The 17,490-nt window shown below is 47.1% G+C and overlaps 1 protein-coding gene across 1 annotated transcript; it reads right to left on the reverse strand.

The window, feature by feature from the left end:
* Positions 1–11,690: 11,690 nt before the first annotated feature.
* Positions 11,691–16,665, reverse strand: LOC135908360 (cuticle protein 10.9-like). The gene is made up of 3 exons (XM_065440126.2): positions 16,536–16,665; positions 14,934–14,966; positions 11,691–12,790 (listed from the first exon to the last, which is right to left on the reverse strand). Exons 1-3 carry the CDS (start codon positions 16,542–16,544, stop codon positions 12,461–12,463), a joined length of 372 nt encoding a protein of 123 aa, XP_065296198.1. The 5' UTR covers positions 16,545–16,665; the 3' UTR covers positions 11,691–12,460.
* Positions 16,666–17,490: the final 825 nt, after the last annotated feature.

Below are 17,490 nucleotides of genomic sequence, written 5' to 3' on the forward strand. Positions count from 1 at the left end.
ACCACCACGCGAGAGAGAAAGTGGCTGTGCGGACCAGTGGCGAGAGGACGCTACGAGAACGGCATGCGGCATGCCCGCACGCACGCACGCCGCGGCTTTAGCCGAGGAATGCTCCAGATTCAAACGACGGCGAGCCCTCCCCCTATTCCCTTCGGTGTACTCGTGTTTCGAGTGATCACGGCACATGCTTCGTTCCGGCGCAGCTGGCCACGGCCGTCGCTGGTCGCGCGGGAGGGAGCGGGCGAAATCGGCGGGGGCGAGGGTCATCGCTGGAGGCGTTGACGAACGTGAGTCCCACCGGTATACCCGCAACCCGTTGGAGCGGAGAGTGATCACGAATGGGAGACCGTGGGGATGCGCGGCCGTGATTTTCACATTATCCGCCGGCTCTCCGCTGGCGTTGACGGGAATCTCCGGCCTCGGGCACATTTACGCCTGTCCTTGTCCACGGCCGAGAAGTCCTGGGTGAAACACAATGGGACATAGATTGTACTTGAGCGGGATGCTGAATCAATCATGTGCTCAAGTGCTAGTCGCTTTCCGGCTTCACTAGTCCGCGCTCCCCCGTGTACTTGGAAACGTTGTGAAGCCTCTCGTGCTTCCTAGAAATATGTGATGAATTATCCTGATTAAGATCGCGCGCACCTGCGAGTAGCTGCTCTTTTCGAGAGACGAAGAAGAAAAGTGTGACGGCTGTAATGAAGGCATGTCTGTAAGGTATGACGAAAGCAAGACACAAGGATTACATATACATGTGATGTGCCCACTCATTAGCGGCGCCTGTCTCCAGATGAGAAGACCCTGTGCTTATGCAACATGGAAGCGAAAAAACGTTGCTTAAAGCAGATAATTACAGACAGTCAGAGTTTCCTCCCTTTCGCTTTACGAGTTGTGTTCACTTGTTGTCACGTGTTTCATCCGTATGTCTAAGCTAATTTCTTGGTTACGCTCCTGTAATTACCTAGTATTGGAAGCACTGCAGAGAGCCAAGAAAAGAGTGCCTGCAGCAGCGTGATATCACGTTAAGGATTCTAAATAAGCGGACGGTGCTGTATAAAAATCAGACAGCTGGCTTGAATTTCTTCATCTCATCCTGGAACTATTACTTTTTTCAAGTTCTGCGTAACATTGATAAATGGGGACGTTTCCGGTTATCCCAGTCACGTGTGCTATGTAGATGTCTGACCATTTGTTTGCAAGACGCTTTTCTGGTCAAGATCCCTGCTTTCTCTCAATTGCACTTTCTCACTCTGCGTGTTACAAGATCTCACAGGGCTCTGTGCAAGTAATAATAGTAATATAACGAACTACATCCTCTTTGGTGACACATAGCGCCCTACCATTGGCGCTCGCGTTAGGCGCTGACACATTAGCGATTCACATTCAGCGGACAGAGGTGAGAACCAATATGCAGTAGCTTCGAGGATTCAATACGTAAGTCTACCAGCAAGTTGTAAAGTCTTTGATATAATATGTGCCACCTGTAGAGACAATTCTGAGCAACATTAAGAACGGCTGTTATGTAGCCGGTCTTTCTCTGGACATTGTATTAAGGCGATCGCGTTCCGCATGCATGGCGTTCTTCGAAGCATGGTTATCCGAGAATGGCCCGGTTAACTTGATACATTTACAGTTCACACAGTCGACCTTCGCGAATAAGCGCAATACAATGCCCCCATTCCATGTCATGGTCTTCCATTTTCTGTGGCGTCACAGCTTACAAGCTTACGTTTGCAAAAGAGGAGGCGCGAAGATATCACCATTGGCGGTAGGTGAACAGGCTTGCCCTACTGCCTGTCGGACTCTTGGGTTGGCTTAGTATCCAAGTCTGTTTTGAAGCCATTCGTTGCCCATAGCCACCCGAGAATTTTCATGGTTCTTTTTTTTTTCTCACATGACTGTTGCGCTGACTTTGAACTACGGTTTCTCTCGCTTACGACTTATTTCATTACCGCAAGAATTATATTATGACAGTCGATCGGAGAGGCCTGACGACGCTATGATCCACGCTAACATGGCTAACAACATGTCTTATATTCTGGTATTGTAACGGGCCTAAACCACGATCTGATTATGAGGCATGCCTTATTGGGGGGACTCCGAACCATCATATGGTACACGAGTGTTTTCGGCACCCGCCCCCATAGGAATGAAACCGTCTCAGCAGGTGTCGGGCGCACCGCCTAGTGCTCAGCAGGGCAAGTCCGTAGTCACTGAGCTATATTAGCTCACTAGTATCAAGTTCCTCTTTTATTTAAACTGTAGAGTGCTGAAATACACTCTGGAACAAGTCTACAACCTTTGGGTCGTATTTTGCCACACTAGGATAACCATCGTCTGTCTTACTTGTGTTTCCTTTCTTGAAAAACGCTGCGCCTGCTACTTTCCTGTCGAGTATGCTCGGTCATGCTGATAACGCGCATGTCGTTCGTGACTCTGAAGTACCGGGCTCGCAGCGTTAAGGAAAGGAAACGCGGACAAGACAAATGGTTATTATTGTTGTATGACAAGATACGACCCAAAGGGTGTAATTTTGTTTAAGAGTGCACGCACCTTGCTCTCTTCATTCATAAGGTCCATACCTTGGCGAGTTCACGATGAAAGGACTAAATGAACCTATTAGAGGGGCAATGAAAGGGAAGCCGTTCGGAGGACTGAGCATGGCATTTTCCAACGATAACGACAACGACGACAACGAGGAGAGGAAAGGCAGGGAGGTTAACCAGACGTTTGTCCGGTTTGCTACCCTGCGCTGGGGTGGAGTGAGAGGATGTAGGAACGAATAGAGAGATACGGTAAGAAAGACAAGCACCATACAAAGGTGATGACGAGAACAATGTCAACTGGATGACTGTGACAATGGCAGTATCGCGATGATGGCCGATGATGATAGGTGAGACTGTACGACGGCTCATGCGTGTAAATTACTCTCTTTAAGTATACACAATATTTAAGAGATGTTGGCGCCTTTAGACGGCGCGGGCCGCTCATTTTCACATAGAATAAATATATGCTAAATATGAAATAACAAGCTGTCACTGAGCTAAAGAAAGGTAAGAAGAACAAAAAGAAAAATATCTGACAGCCCAGTGACGTTAACGTGTCAAACCGGCTCACAACAGAAATCACATAATATACGTACATAAGGTCATCTCACGTTAATGTAGAAAATAAATTTAATAAAACAGGTGGCATACAGTGCATCAGAATGTAGAATCCTCTAAAATAAGTACAACAAATATAAATCAATACAAAATCTCACTGAAGACACACTACAACATGTAGTCAGCGCTCATATAGCTCTATAGCTCTAACTCATCTTTTGATCGAGGAAGTCCTGATGTTACAACGTCCTTATGCGCTTGTCGTGTTGCATCATCAGCTGCTACATTCCCTGGGTCGTTCTAGTGGCCATGTATCCACTGGAACATTATTAAGGGAAGTTTTTTAACTGCTTCTGTAGGCCCTTTTAGAGTTTCGGTAACTAGCCCCGAGTTCTGCGAGCTGATATTGACATTATCGAGAGATAATAAGGTGTTGTCTAGATCACCTGACGGCTTCAAAATTCCGCGTTACGAGACGCGCTATATTGAAGGAAGTGTAAAAACATGGGCCGACCGATCTATATACCAGTGCATATATTTCCTCGCAAGGTTTTTAATTGAGTTCGTAACATGGTCCGATACTGAAGTAGAAGAGTGAACGGCATAGTGGATCGATTCTGACACCCGCATATAACATGTGTCCCGAAAAATGTTTTTGTGCGATAACATTACACAGGTTGAAACTGCCTTTGGCGATATATGGACGGATGTCCTCGACGCAGCCACTGACGTAGTGAGTCCAGCGAAACGGCTAAGAAGGTGCAGGCGGGGAGACTTCACGTACAAAGACACGTGACAGGATGAGCGCATGATGGAGCGCAGGCGCGTGGCGGGCCAACAGATCCTATAGCACAAGGCCTGTGCACTTCGATCCATGACGTCATGCTATCATACCCGACTGCCATAGAATCAAATGGGCACGCGTAAAGCGCGGTGATTTTGACGTCACCCCTTTCGTTATGCGGGGCTCGGCAATGGAAATGTCCAAGTAGCATGACGACATAAAGCAGAGTACAGAGGCCTGCTATCCAGCACAGGCGTTGGGAGAGCGCACCCCACGACGAATCGCTATCTGCAGCATGCACTGATAGGTGTGGTAGAGTTTCTAATCAAGCGAATTCGGTGAATAATCATCGAACGATATGACCCCACAACGCTTCAGTCAATTTTGGGGACATGGAGTGGTGCGCGATGGAGAAATCAGAGGTATGACGAGAAATTTCATGCGCGGGTTCACCGCAGAAACACGAACACTCAGCGCTACTTATCATTCGACGATTTACCATCTATTGAATGATAAGGAAGCACCAGTGCTAACGCATCATAGTCTCTCAAGAGTAACATGTGGACTTGCAAGCTTAGTTCTCCACGTCTTTGAAAATTGCCAAGATTCAATTGGTTTGAAGAGGCTGATGAAACAAGTGAACAAATATGCAAAAAAATCAGATATCGCAATTTATTAATTAGGACGCCTATAGTGCACAGAATGTGTGCATTATACGGTATTCTTGGGCATGCCGATTATTTCTGAATGTTGCTATCGCAAACCTTGCAAAAATATCAATCATTCGCGTATATATAAATGAATGAGTTATGTTTGGCTGCTTTATAAAGTCTAATTTGCCGAAATAGAAGGTCGACGCTTGCCGCATCGGGATATCTGTTTTTATGACAAAGTTACGGAGATGTCAGTTTATTGCGCCAGTTTTCTTTTGTTTCAATTTTGATAGTTTTTAAAGTTCGGTACCTAAAAGAAATCTCCCAGCAGTGAGTAGAATTTAAGATTTTCTTTTCAATGCAACGCGCTTGAGCCACATCGGTAAATGGTGGCGCAATGAGAAGGATTTCTGCATTTCGCGTATATTTTAATATAGGCCGTGAGGGCTGAATACTCCATCTAAGGAAGGAAAATGTGGAGAAGGAAAGGCAGGGACGTTAGCCAGTTTAGTTTAACCGGCTTGCTACCCTACACATGGAAGAGGGATGGGGGCGATGAAAGATGGGGAAGTGAGTGAGAGAGAGAGAGCACATAGCACAGCACACGCACATCGTCCGTTAGAGTCCATCAATATGGCGTGATACGTGATATCACTGTCACAGCCGCTTATCCAATCTCGTCTCTTTCAAAAACCGAAGTAGTCCCTTCGTCGCCTTCACCTGCGATGTCTTCTGTCGGCGGCATGTGAAAATCGTGTCGAGGGACAATGGTCTAGTGTCGAGGTGCGCTAGAATGGATGCCAGGGACTGTCGCTGAACATTATGTTCAGGACAGTCGCACAGAATCCTCCTAAGCGCACTGCCTGTATACAGGCGATGGTATATAGTACTTACAATATGCCTCGAGAGTTGTACCCGTGCACGTACGCGGATATGTGCGTGCATTGCTAGCTAAAACGTGTCCGTCAAAACTGGCTTGTCCATATTAGTAGGCCTTGTGAGGAGAAGCCATATTCTCGCGTTCTCTTCGCTTCAGACAAAAAAAAAAAAAAAGAAAGGTTCGTCAAAGTTGGCTTTTCCACACCAAGGGGTTTTGTGGGGAGAAGCCGAACTTCCGTGTTTTTTTCGCTTTATATAAAAGAAAGTGTTCGCCAAAGTTGGCTTCTCCACATGATAAGGAATTATGAGGAGAAGCTTAACTTCCGCGTTCCCGCCGATTCAGAGACGAAAAATGAGTATTCGATGAAGCTGGCTTCTAGAAATGTAGAAACGATGAAGGGAAAAGCTCAACCGGCTTGTTTGCGTCGCTTGAGACGCGAAGGCGTTAACACAATGTTAACATGCAAAAAACAGCATTACTATGGAAAGAAAAGATAATATTTGTCATTTTTTAATGGTCGATGAACAAAGGCTCATCAGTTGGCATCGATCCTGATCGGACGGCAGTTAAAATGTCCATCTACGCAGATGACATCTGCATTTGGATCTCGGGGTACCAGCACAAACGTTTGGCCCGAATAGCCCAGGCCGCAATCTCCACTATCGATCGCCACTTATCGACGCTTGGCCTATCTTTATCAGCAGAAAAATCGGCCTTCATGCTTTTCCCGGGAGTGAGACGCAAGTCAACACGTCTGACGCTGAATATCAGAGGGCATTCAATTCTTCGTGCAACTCATGTTCGATTCCTGGGCGTCACTATCGACAACAAGCTGCTATGGCCTGGTGCGGTCGAAAGTGTTGTGGCTGCATCAGTGCAAAGAATCAACGCACTTCGTCGATTGGCAGGTATACGTTGGGGTAACAATCCTATATCCATGCTTAAACTGAACGCTGCACTGATAACAAGCCGCATTCTCTATCAGCTCCCTCTGATATCACCGTCATCGAGTCAATTCGAGCGCTTGGAGGCAGTGCACAGAAAGGGACTTCGCTTGGCGATGGGAGTTCCAACGGCGGCTTCAAACAAGAAAGTCACTAATGAGGCAGAGTCTCTTCCACTCCGCCTCTTGGCATCTCAGGCCTTGCTGACGCAGCTATTAAGGCTGGGCGAGTCACGGGCAGGCACGGCGCTTCTCCGGCGGCTAAGAGCAAGAACTCGCTCACATTTCCATGCGGCGCTGAACACCTTCCGATTTTTAGGATTGGAATGGCCTAAACGAAGTCGCCTTGACCCGCCATGGTCTTTTCCGGACGTTACCTGCAGCCTCAATGTACCCCACCTACCGACGAAACGCACCATCTCAACTGCCGAAGCCAAGTTCATTGTGCTGGACCACTTGAGCACTGTGTTTCAAAGCCATCTACAAGTGTACACAGACGGTTCGGTGTGCGCACAAACAGATAGCTGTGCAGCGGCATTCTGCATACCATCCCTTGATGTGTCATGGTCTGGCCGACTGGATCGCGTAGTTTCCTCTACAACAGTCGAAAGTGCCGCAATCACCGCGGCTTTGCGGAAACTATGGGCCTTTTCTGCACGAGATGTCGTGGTGCTGACGGATTCCAAGTCAGCATTGCAGAGATTACATCAGGGCCTACCTCTAGAGAAATTTACAAGGCAGTCTCTGGCACTGATCGACGACCTAACGAGCAAAGGATTTAACATAAGGTTTCAGTGGATTCCATCACACGTAGGAATTGATGGGAACGAGGAAGCTGACGCTCTGGCACGCCTAGCGCTGACATCTGTCCCAAAAGTGAAAGCTCCAAAAGCTTTTCGAAACCCTAAGGGTGCAATCCGCCTTCACTTTAGAGAGATGTTCAAGAATCCACACGAATCCTGTGTGACTCATGGATTTACACGTGAACAAGCGACGCTTTTATACCGCATCAGGACCGACTCCGCGTACACCCCAGCTTGGTTATTCAAGACTGGGCTTCGCGCTTCCCCACTCTGTGTTTTCTGTGGTGACATTGGCGACATCGAACATTTCATTTGGCTGTGCCCTCAGTTTGACACGGAACGAAAAGTAATGGTCGACAACCTACAAAAAAGCGGTCTCACGCACAGGACCGTTCAAGATGTTGTTTTCCCCGGAGGGCCCGCGGCATTGAGGAAGAGAGCGCAACGACTTCTGATAGCCTTCCTGCGAGACACGGGGCTCATCGACACCTGGTGACACACCACTGATCTGAACTCGAAGGAGGATCAGGCGGAACAATTGCCGGCTATGTATGCCAGGCTAACCCCGCCTGCTTCAACATCACCACCACCACCACCACCACCTGATCCCTCTCAATCCGGAGAAAGCGAGCTCAACCGCAGTATCAGTCAAGCATGCAACTGGCAGCTTGATAAGTCTTCTTGTGAAACTCTAATTGGTTCATTAAGCTCTATGCCGGCTATGTATGCCAGGCTAACCCCGCCTGCTTCAACATCACCACCACCACCACCACCACCACCTAGGGAGTATGTTGCGCAACATAGACAATGGCGTACCAAGTGATAGACACAGACAGGCGCAAGGCGGGGAGCGTTGTAGGGGCCGTTCAAAATTAGCCGAATAGTGTGTTTCTGTTGGGGCGATTCGAGTTTCTCGCAATACTGTACTGCCTTCGTCGCTTAATTCGCTCCTGGTGCCTTTAGGCTCCGGGGAAACTAGGAGAGAGCGTCACGGGTTAAATGGCTACCAAAGAAAGTATTAATATAGTGTATTACTATGACATTAAGCATTACTGTAGCATTACATCACTATAGTGTCACCTACCGTAGCGCTTTGCCCCCGCTCTTGCGAAAAGACAAAGGGTGTCGGCGAGGGCAATGTGTGAATGCTGCCCTCACGCGTTCCAACACAGAGTAGAACGGCTGAACGTTACAAGAAACGCCTCAAGTTACGGAAGCATATGGGGCGAAAATGTGCACAGTCCTACTGGCAAAACACCCGAACAAATACGCGGTTGAAACCTTCCGGCCACCAAACATACTCGACCGAGCGCAGCTGAGAATCAGAGGTCATGTCTCGTGGAGGCGCGGGAAAGAAAAGGAAAAGCGAAAGCTTCCCGGTGAAATGGCTTGCGAAGGTCGGCTCCGTGACGTCAGGCGCTCTCCTAGTTTATATATGCTGTCATGCGATCGTACTTGTATATTTCGCAAGCAATTTTTCGCGCCTCGTTCTGGGATGTAGCGCACAGGTGCAAGAACTCTAGGATATGTTGCAATGGCAAATCTATGTAATAGAAAGCAAACAGGTGATTTCGGTTTCCTGACCTTCTACGTTATAACGTTATTTGAGGTGAATAATGAGGTGAAGCGTACGCAAATGGCCATATAGTTTACCAAGCGCCAGTGAACATCCTAATTATATATATATATATATATATATATATATATATATATATATATATATATATATATATATATATATATATATATATATATATATATATATATATATATATATATATATATATATATATATATCCCAGAACGAGGCGCGAAAAATTGCTTCCGAAATATACAAGTACGATCGCATGACAGCCAAAGCAGTACCATGCGCGGGTAGGGGTATCGAAAAGCGGTTAAATGTTACAAGTCCACAAAATTCATTTGGGTTTCTATTACATTCTTTCCCATCACATGTGCTACATTATTTGTGGAAGGTACTGAGACATTGATGGACGTTTGAGAGCTATAATGAGTATAGACTAAAAATGCATGATGCATTAATATGGGCTGCGGAGCCGGCATTGGTGCTAGCGCACCAGTTTCATGTCTGTCGTCTGCACAGGTTGATAAACTGAGCATTCACAAAGCTTAAAAGTAAGGACGGAGAAAACCACCTCCATTATCGCTGCATGCTACCAGTCATAAATGCTTGTTGCTGGATGACTTAACGTAGAGTGACATATTTATTTAAATAAGTATAACAGATACACCGGAAGCATGCGCGTTGCGACAATTTGTATATCATAGTTGTCATATTCACTACTGAGCCTAAGGTTTACTTATAAAGAATAATTTATTTGCTTATAGTTAACACCTAACGATCAATATTACCTAGTCGAGTGTTCGAGACTTAGCTAATTTTTGCAGCCTGTTTTTCTTTCTGTTCTGTCATAATTGGTTTAATATGAAGAGATTGGAGTAAAAGAACATCAGCTACTGAGTTTGTTTTTGTAATACAGCAAAAAACGTTTGAAAAATGATAATGACATCTTTGTTGTACGCGTGCAGGCTAACTCGATCACTCGAGTTACCCTGCGCACCGTAACATTGTAAGGCAAGGTCTTCTTTTTCGCTTACAGGTCTGAGGAGAGAATTGACCTAAGGAGAGAATTGCGCTAACGTTAGCTTGTCGGAGATCTTCTTTATCACTGCTTCTTAGCGCGTACAACAATTTAAGTGACATTTATATTTTCAGCTATCATTTGGAAAACGATTGCTTTGCTCTTTATCAATCTGAGAATTTTAAATAATCAGACAAGAAATTATCAAGTGCAAATGCCTCGAACTTGATTCCACTAACGTAGGCAACTATGTCGTTGTTTCAATTATGAGACAATCATTTGACAGCCTCTCCCAACCCGCCCAATCACGATGACATATGTGCGTGCACACTGTCAGTGTTAACCAGTTACCTCGCAGTCCACAGTCATTCACTACTGCTGCTGGCAAATAAATATGTAATACGCCGAGTTCTCGCAGCGCACATTTGTAACCTTCTAGAGGAAAACAATACCCCGACAATTCCTTATTGGCCCATCCCTATCGCCGGTCCATCAACAACGCACATAATTATGCCTATATTCTGTTACATCGTCAATGAACCACACTTGTTTCCATGGGCCCGTGGGAAACGAGATGTCCACTAGAATAATTTGTTTGTTTGCGTGCGTAGTTACACTACTCCCTCGGAGCCTACCTTGTTTCACAGATGCCGATCTTGTAAAAGCAGCACGTCAACTATTTTTAATTCTTGCCTGCTAGAATAACATGTTAGACGTGTAGCCAAGCTTTCCTCACTATTCTCCTGTAAGAATTCACTCTGTGTACAAATAACCTTGCCCATTCTCCCATCTCTCCTATCCATTCTTACTTCCACCTAGTTGGGTAAGTGCTGGCATTTATCTAGAGGAGCCACCTAAGCGAGTGATTGTTGCGATAGTAACATAAAAATAAGCAGACTTCAACTGTCCATCTGGCTGCGAAGAGCAGTGGGTTCTCGCAGAACACCCTGTCATCTTCTCATGATCAACTTCTTTTCAATGCGTACACTGTCGCCTTCCTCCGCTATGGTGTTTCCGATATACATGCACAGGCTGCACCGCTCTTGAGATTCTGTGTGGCGCACAAAACTTCGCGCAAATTTCCAGGCGTGGGTGTTACGAGGCAGCTCAGTGGACAGCACGTCCATCACGGAACTGTATATTGCTGCACTTAGGGGCGCCGGGCTTTGCCTGCACATGTCCCAGTAGTGGCAGTGGTGGAAAATGTTTTTTTCTTCACCAGGTGATGATATTCCGAGGATGAATTTTAAAAAATGAGGAGGTGAACGGCAGTTATGGCGCAACAGAACTGGCAGATGAACAGATGAATATGACAGAAAAATGGGTAACGGAGAAGAATTCGCGACGGAGGCAAAGCGATAGCTATTCGCACGTGAATGGCTCCTACATTACGCAAAAATTCTGTGGCTGATCGGAAAGCAGCTATGGAAGAATGCTTGACAACACTTTCAGCGACGAGCATTTTTTCGCGTTGTGGCCATCCGCTCACTATACCGCGAATACGAAATCACTATTTAATAACTCTGAATCGTGCGTGTAGCTCCTGCAGCACGGAAATGTCGTCTGAGAGGTTAGAAAGCACTTGCGAAAGAAGATATAAGAAATCCGCAGCCATGGTATACATGAACACAAATGGCCTGGGACTATTCGGTGTAGATTATGCCGTGTAAATGTTGCATTCCCTTTTTTATGATATTTCACTTTGTGTTATCGTCATACGGCTTCTTTTCATCGATATGAGATAGTCCGATTGAATCATGTCGTAGCTGAGTGTCCTGTCCTCACTCTGGGCAAATTCTGTAGCTCTGTCGTTTTTTTATTAGAAGACTCGAGTCGTCGCCTCCCACAATGTTTCTGAGAAGAGTCATCGCTAGTTGTGCAATAAACAGCCATTCAATTTCTGATTGAGGAAACCATAACTCATGTACGAATGACATTGTTTATTGAGCACACGTCAAAACAAAAACAAAAAAAATACAACCAAGGTTCACAACAACGGAAAGCTGTTGTTTTTCCATAGCAGCGGCGCGTAGTGGGAGCGAGGCGCTTAGTGGGTGGCGATGACAAGGTGACTCGGCAAGTCGGGACAAACACTCATGAGCGACCCACGTGTGGAGCATTGAGTGCGCCAACCCGGCGAATTGATGAGGAGGTTCTGAACTAGGAACGGAAGATAGATGCTGCAAGAGATCTCGCTTGGGAGGGTAGATACACTTCCCAGACGAGAAGCCGTAGACCAGCGGCTGCACCGACCAGCTTCCATAGCGAAGGCGACATAAAATAACAAAGATAAATCGAAACAGCAAGGCACCCATCACAGAAGACGATTACCCTGTGGTGTCACTTGAGGCAGCGGCAACTTCAATCTCAACGAGGTGATATCGAGTTGTACAAGGGGAGACGACACGGTGTGATACAGAGGGACCAACAAGGACATGACGAACACCTACCCGGCGCAACAGATACACATAGACGACCACAAAAGAACACGAACAAAGCACAGAAACAACGAGACACAGCGGGAGGGTGTCGACAGGGAAGGAGGAAGAAAAATTTACAACGCCCGCTCGGCACGCCGCATGCGAGCCATAACACGGGCGCCTGGTATATTTCTTTTTTCCGTAACCGTTATACACGGAGTCACACACAGGAAGCGGAGGTGGTCAGAAGGGAAGCTTGCTCAAGGCAACCTAGCCCCTGAGGCGGTTGGGCTCGTTGGCGATGGCGGCCTCGGGTCCCGGCAGGGCGCTCGACTGAAACACGACGTCGGCGGGGTTCTTGGACTCAGTGCCCTGCTCGTTGGTGACGACCTCGGCGCGGTAGCCGTTCTCGTCGGCCGTGTAGGTCACGGTACGAGTGCGGCCGTCGGCCAGCGAGAGGGTGTAGCGGCCCTGGACTCGTCCGTTGCCGTCGCCGCTCTCTTCGTGCGTGTGCGAGCCCTCGGCGTCCTGGTTGGCGTAGTTGAAGGAGTACGGGATCGGCGGGTAGTTCTCCACCGGCGCGAAGCCCCGCTGTGCGGCCTGCGTTCAGAGGAGGAAGTTTGAGGCGAAGAGTTTGAGGCGAACTGTGAGCCCCCTACAGGGTTCGTTCACGCCGCGCTCGCATCGAACCGAATCCGCGCTTCACCTCGTCTAGGAGAGATAGAGCGCGCAGTACGGGAATGGCAGAGCGAGTGTTAGCCAGAGCAAGTGCTCGGTTGCCTGCCTTGTACTGTGGGAAAGGGCAAGAAGGGTGAGGAGGAAGGAAACTAAGATGGGAAAGGAGGATGTGAGGCTGAATATGAATCCTGCCGCGTGGCCTGAAAGCCCTAAAACAATGCAGCGGCACCTTCAGTGCCACTCGTGTGGACATAGGTTTTGGCCAGAGCCCTGAAAATTTTCAGCAGATGACAAGACAACCACGTTGCTACGTAAACAACCAAGTAGCTCGTTTCTGAATGCAGTATTCTGAACTCAGTATACGATTAAGTCTGTATTAGGTCCTGCTTATTATGAAATAATTTGGTGTTGAAAGCCGACAGCGAAATGCGTTTGGTTTGTATAATGGCGCACAGTTTCATTATGCGGTTACAAGCTTTGCGTTGCTTGCAACTCCTTCAGGTTCTTCGGTCATGATTGCTTACAAAAGGCGGCGCCGTCTTACGTGCCGTTACCGAGAAAATCCACTGGTTAATACCGTCAGAAATGCTGCAGCCGGTTTCGTGACTATTGCATATTCACGCTGTTCCATATTAATGCCGCGGCGCTCATTGGTATGGCACGACTGAGACTGTTGCTGCTAGAAAGCGCGCAACTTCCCAGATTTACTGCTGACGTAAGTCCTTGGCTTTCCAGTCTTCATATTAGGTTATTCCGCCTCGTTTAATTCCCATGCACTGTCGAGTATTGAAATGAGATTCTCAGCATTGTTCAATAGGACGTTGCTGCACTGACTAGTAAGGTTTCACTAATTCTGGTGCCGGAAAGCCAAGTAAAACTGGTTGCTTTCGAACAGCTTCGCACCATTATTGAAGTCCATGCCACTGCTTATACGTTGCGTCGTTCTGGGGGACCATCGTTTCTGTCTATGTTCCTTTTACACATCTTTATCTGGAAATCCTATTAATTGAGTTTATACATCGATTGTCAAGCGGGCTCTCCGTTCTCAAGCGGGATTGAACAAAGTTTAAAGTCCAAAAGTGACATACATTAAATTTGACGTCGAAAGAGGGACCGCAACAGATCGTATTGAAGCGTATGGAAAAAGAGAAATTGTATTTCGTGGCTTCTAATGAACTGGTTTTCGCGAGCTTTCTTGAATTTAAGAGTTGGGGTCTACACATAGTTTGGAGCGGATTATTTCTTGAAACCCTCGAAGTTAAAAAAATTCTGAAAGTCAGAACAATTTATAAATGTGAAGCATCAGCTTGCAACTCAATAACGCTGCGATAATAACATACATCAGAACACTGTACGATACAGCAGTCAGGGCGTACAAAGCGCACAACATGGCCACATTATGCACTGCAATGAAACATGCCGCCAGTTTTTGAGCTGGGCCTTTGTAAAACATGTGCAAGCAATGTAGCATTTCCGCGTGAGCTGTGGAGTAAGATATAGTTGCGTGCTTCAAGTGATCTAACTGGTAAAGCTTACAGAATTGCAATGCCTCTTTTCGACGTGGAGTTCTATACCTGTTGGCGCATTATTCTTAGAATTCACGAAATTGCAGCTAATTTTTAGAGAGCAGTTGAAGCCTTAAATCGTTAATCTGCTCCCCAAAATACCATAGAAGTTCAGTTTCTCTGTTTAAGGCAACACATTTAGATAAAACCGGTTCATCTGTTGCCTAGGTAACCTCTGTTTGCTGTTTCACTTCTATATTAATAAAGAAATCGCAATTCGCACTTAGTGAAAGCCTCTCTCGCAGCGTGCTGCAGATTGCGAGAATTAAAGAGTTGCAGCGAAATGCCACAGCCTTGCCGAGAATAATATGATCGGCTTCAGCTTATGTGTCTCGAACTGTACCGCCGCATACTCTAATCTCCTAGGCTTACAGACTTGGCGTATTCTTGCAGACTCTAATTATTTTGTTTAGTGATGCTTTATAGGGTATTTCAGTCTCATTGAATCTCATTGCTTTCTGGCATACGCGCATCACGAAGGACATTGAAAGAGAACTTACGGCAACGCAGATGCAGGCCAGAAGGATGACGAGCTGAAAAAAAAAGAGAAAAGAAGAAAGAAATGGAAGGAACATTAGAAATACTGATATACAAATTTTCGCACGAGTATATCGCTAGAGCGTTAAACGGACACACGCAAAAATAGTAACGCCAAATAAAGCTTAAAGCTAAAGGTATTAAACAGACACTAACTTAGTTTGTTCACGTAAATTATTCAGCTTAGGACCTGTATTTGTGCGTCTCACGGAGAAAGCTCGACTACTGCAGGACAGAATGAAGCCCGAAATTCAGCACCTTCAGTTTCGCGCCTATACCTCCGCGCCGCCACGGCAGTGTTACGTCACCGAGTTCAAAGTATTTTCTTGTTCGTGGGCGTTTTAGCGCATCAAAAGTTCTCGAAACGTTCTACGTTCACTGTATTGTTCCTTTAGAATGCATTGTAGTATTTCTTTATGCCGATAGGCAGTTGTCTAGACCCGAATAGACTCTGCTAAAATCTATGACGTCGCGATAGGGGAACTTCGGAGCCGCTTGGCCACCCTTCGATCGCTTTTGCTTCCTTTTCTGGTTCGGCTACCTTCCTTTCACGATTTGACTGCTACAAAAGCGTAATTAACTAAAACAAATAACTGCGTAATCCACTGCAGTGTTTCTTCAAAGAACATCGAGGTTTACGTCAACATTTATGTGCATTTAATAATGCTCGCATAATTTGTAATGAGCATACGTATAAATCACGAAAGCGGTTCGTGGCAATAGGAAAGTTCTGAGCGGCTAATATAATATCAAGAAAGCGAGATGCCGACAGTCCTACCGTGCAAATTTCTATCGAAAGAAAATATATGAAGCCAAAGCATCCACATGAAGAGTTCGGCAGTAGTGAAATGTAGTACTACAGTATCTCTACAAAGGGTAGGCAGTGCAGATGTCGACGATAGGACCAGCTCGTTGCAAATGAAATGTAAGAAACAACGTGAGAACTTTGCGATTGCGGAAAGAAAAAAAAAAAGATATGCCCGGGTTATATACAGACGATAAACTGGAGCCCAACGCACTCAAAATCATCATACTTCGACTGTAATAGCGTAAGTTTAAACATTGGGACTATGGCTATGGTAAAATTAAGTTGAACTGACTGACTGAGAAAATAAAGGACGTATCACAGCATAAACTACAGTGCTTTAAATTGTCGATGGCGGGAGTGGGAAGCTGAATCGGGCCAAGAAAAAAGAGAACTTCTGAGACATTACTGTATTGACATTTGAACCGAAGTGTTCGGAAAGAGTTATTAAAACACGTAGGTCAAAAAAGGCGTGGGGGGGTCAGAGACAATTAGAAGCAAATACAACCGTAAGCGAGCTTCATGACAAAGGGCTTAATTGACCGGCAGCTTCTCGTGCGCGGCTCGTGACAATGGACACGTGAGGAGATTGCGTGGGAGAGGAGGATTGGGCTGGCAAGAAAACTTGGCCCGCAATTCCAAGTACATGTGGCCGGTCACGCAGAAAAGTGGAATCACGTGGCGCACGGCGCGGGATATCCCTGGAACCGCGTCTGAAGCCGGCACGGGTGTAGTGGTGCCTTGCCCAGCATGCACTCACCTTTTGCATGATGGCGGTTAGTTGGTGAAGTTGTCCGGAGCACTCGTTGCGGGCACTACTACTGCTGGGGACGCGAGTCTCGGATGGGTCTCCCAGCCCGGCTCATCTCCGTTCTTATAGCACTCTCAGCCGGCCAGCCATCGCCCTTTCCACCGCCAATCAGCTTCCGCTGTCCTACATCGCGCAGCACCTCCGTCGCCGGCCTTAGACCGAACGCGCAAGCCAGCACAGACGTTACACGACCGCGTGCAGAGAGCCGCTAACCTTAGGTGTCCCCCCCCCCCCCCCCCACCAACAAACCACCACCCCTCGCTTCCTCCCTCGCGGCCGCCGCGCTCACTTCACCTTTCTCCGCGGAAAAGCCCTTTCTCCGCCGCTGCCGCAACTCATCCTCCTTTCGGCGGCGAGCGAAGCGACACACCGCCACCATCCACTATAAACGCGTTTCTTCTTCAGCGGCCGTCGCAACAGCCAGCGGCTGCTTCGACGTATTGCTGGCGAGTAGCCGACAAGGCTAGCCGAGGGGCGCTCCATCATTGACCGTACCTCCGATGCAACCCCCCCCCCCTCCCCCCCATTAAACAACCTCCGCTCAGTTCAGCGTTTGCTTCGTGCTTCCGACGCGATCGCACGGTGCTTACCTGATTTCAGGCGCGCGGCCACGGCGGAAGGGAGAGGAGGTTGCGGATGAACGCGGAGTGCTAACCAGAGCGGCGGCGTCTTCTTCTCCGGTGCGCAGCCTGGGGCGGGTAACTCATCATGTCGGAGCATGGTCAAGGATGCAACCCTAGCTATAGGCAGAAATGCAACATTTACATTATCGGCAATCCAATCCATTCGGGCACAGTTTATCCTTGTGCGCAGCTTACACCGCGTTCGTTCCCTTTCCTTTTATTTATCGCGGAGAATATTTTCATCTGTGCCACGACAACTTCGGCTTTAAGCTTCGCTGTAA

Source organism: Dermacentor albipictus, chromosome 5, assembly GCF_038994185.2.
Source record: "Dermacentor albipictus isolate Rhodes 1998 colony chromosome 5, USDA_Dalb.pri_finalv2, whole genome shotgun sequence".
Lineage (NCBI taxonomy): Eukaryota > Metazoa > Arthropoda > Arachnida > Ixodida > Ixodidae > Dermacentor > Dermacentor albipictus.

Excerpts from the sequence above, each read along its gene's own strand:
- LOC135908360 (XM_065440126.2), bottom strand. Across the intron at positions 12,791-14,933 it reads TGGCCTGCATCTGCGTTGCC|GCCGCACAGCGGGGCTTCGC; the intron begins GTAAGTTCTCTT and ends CTCTGAACGCAG.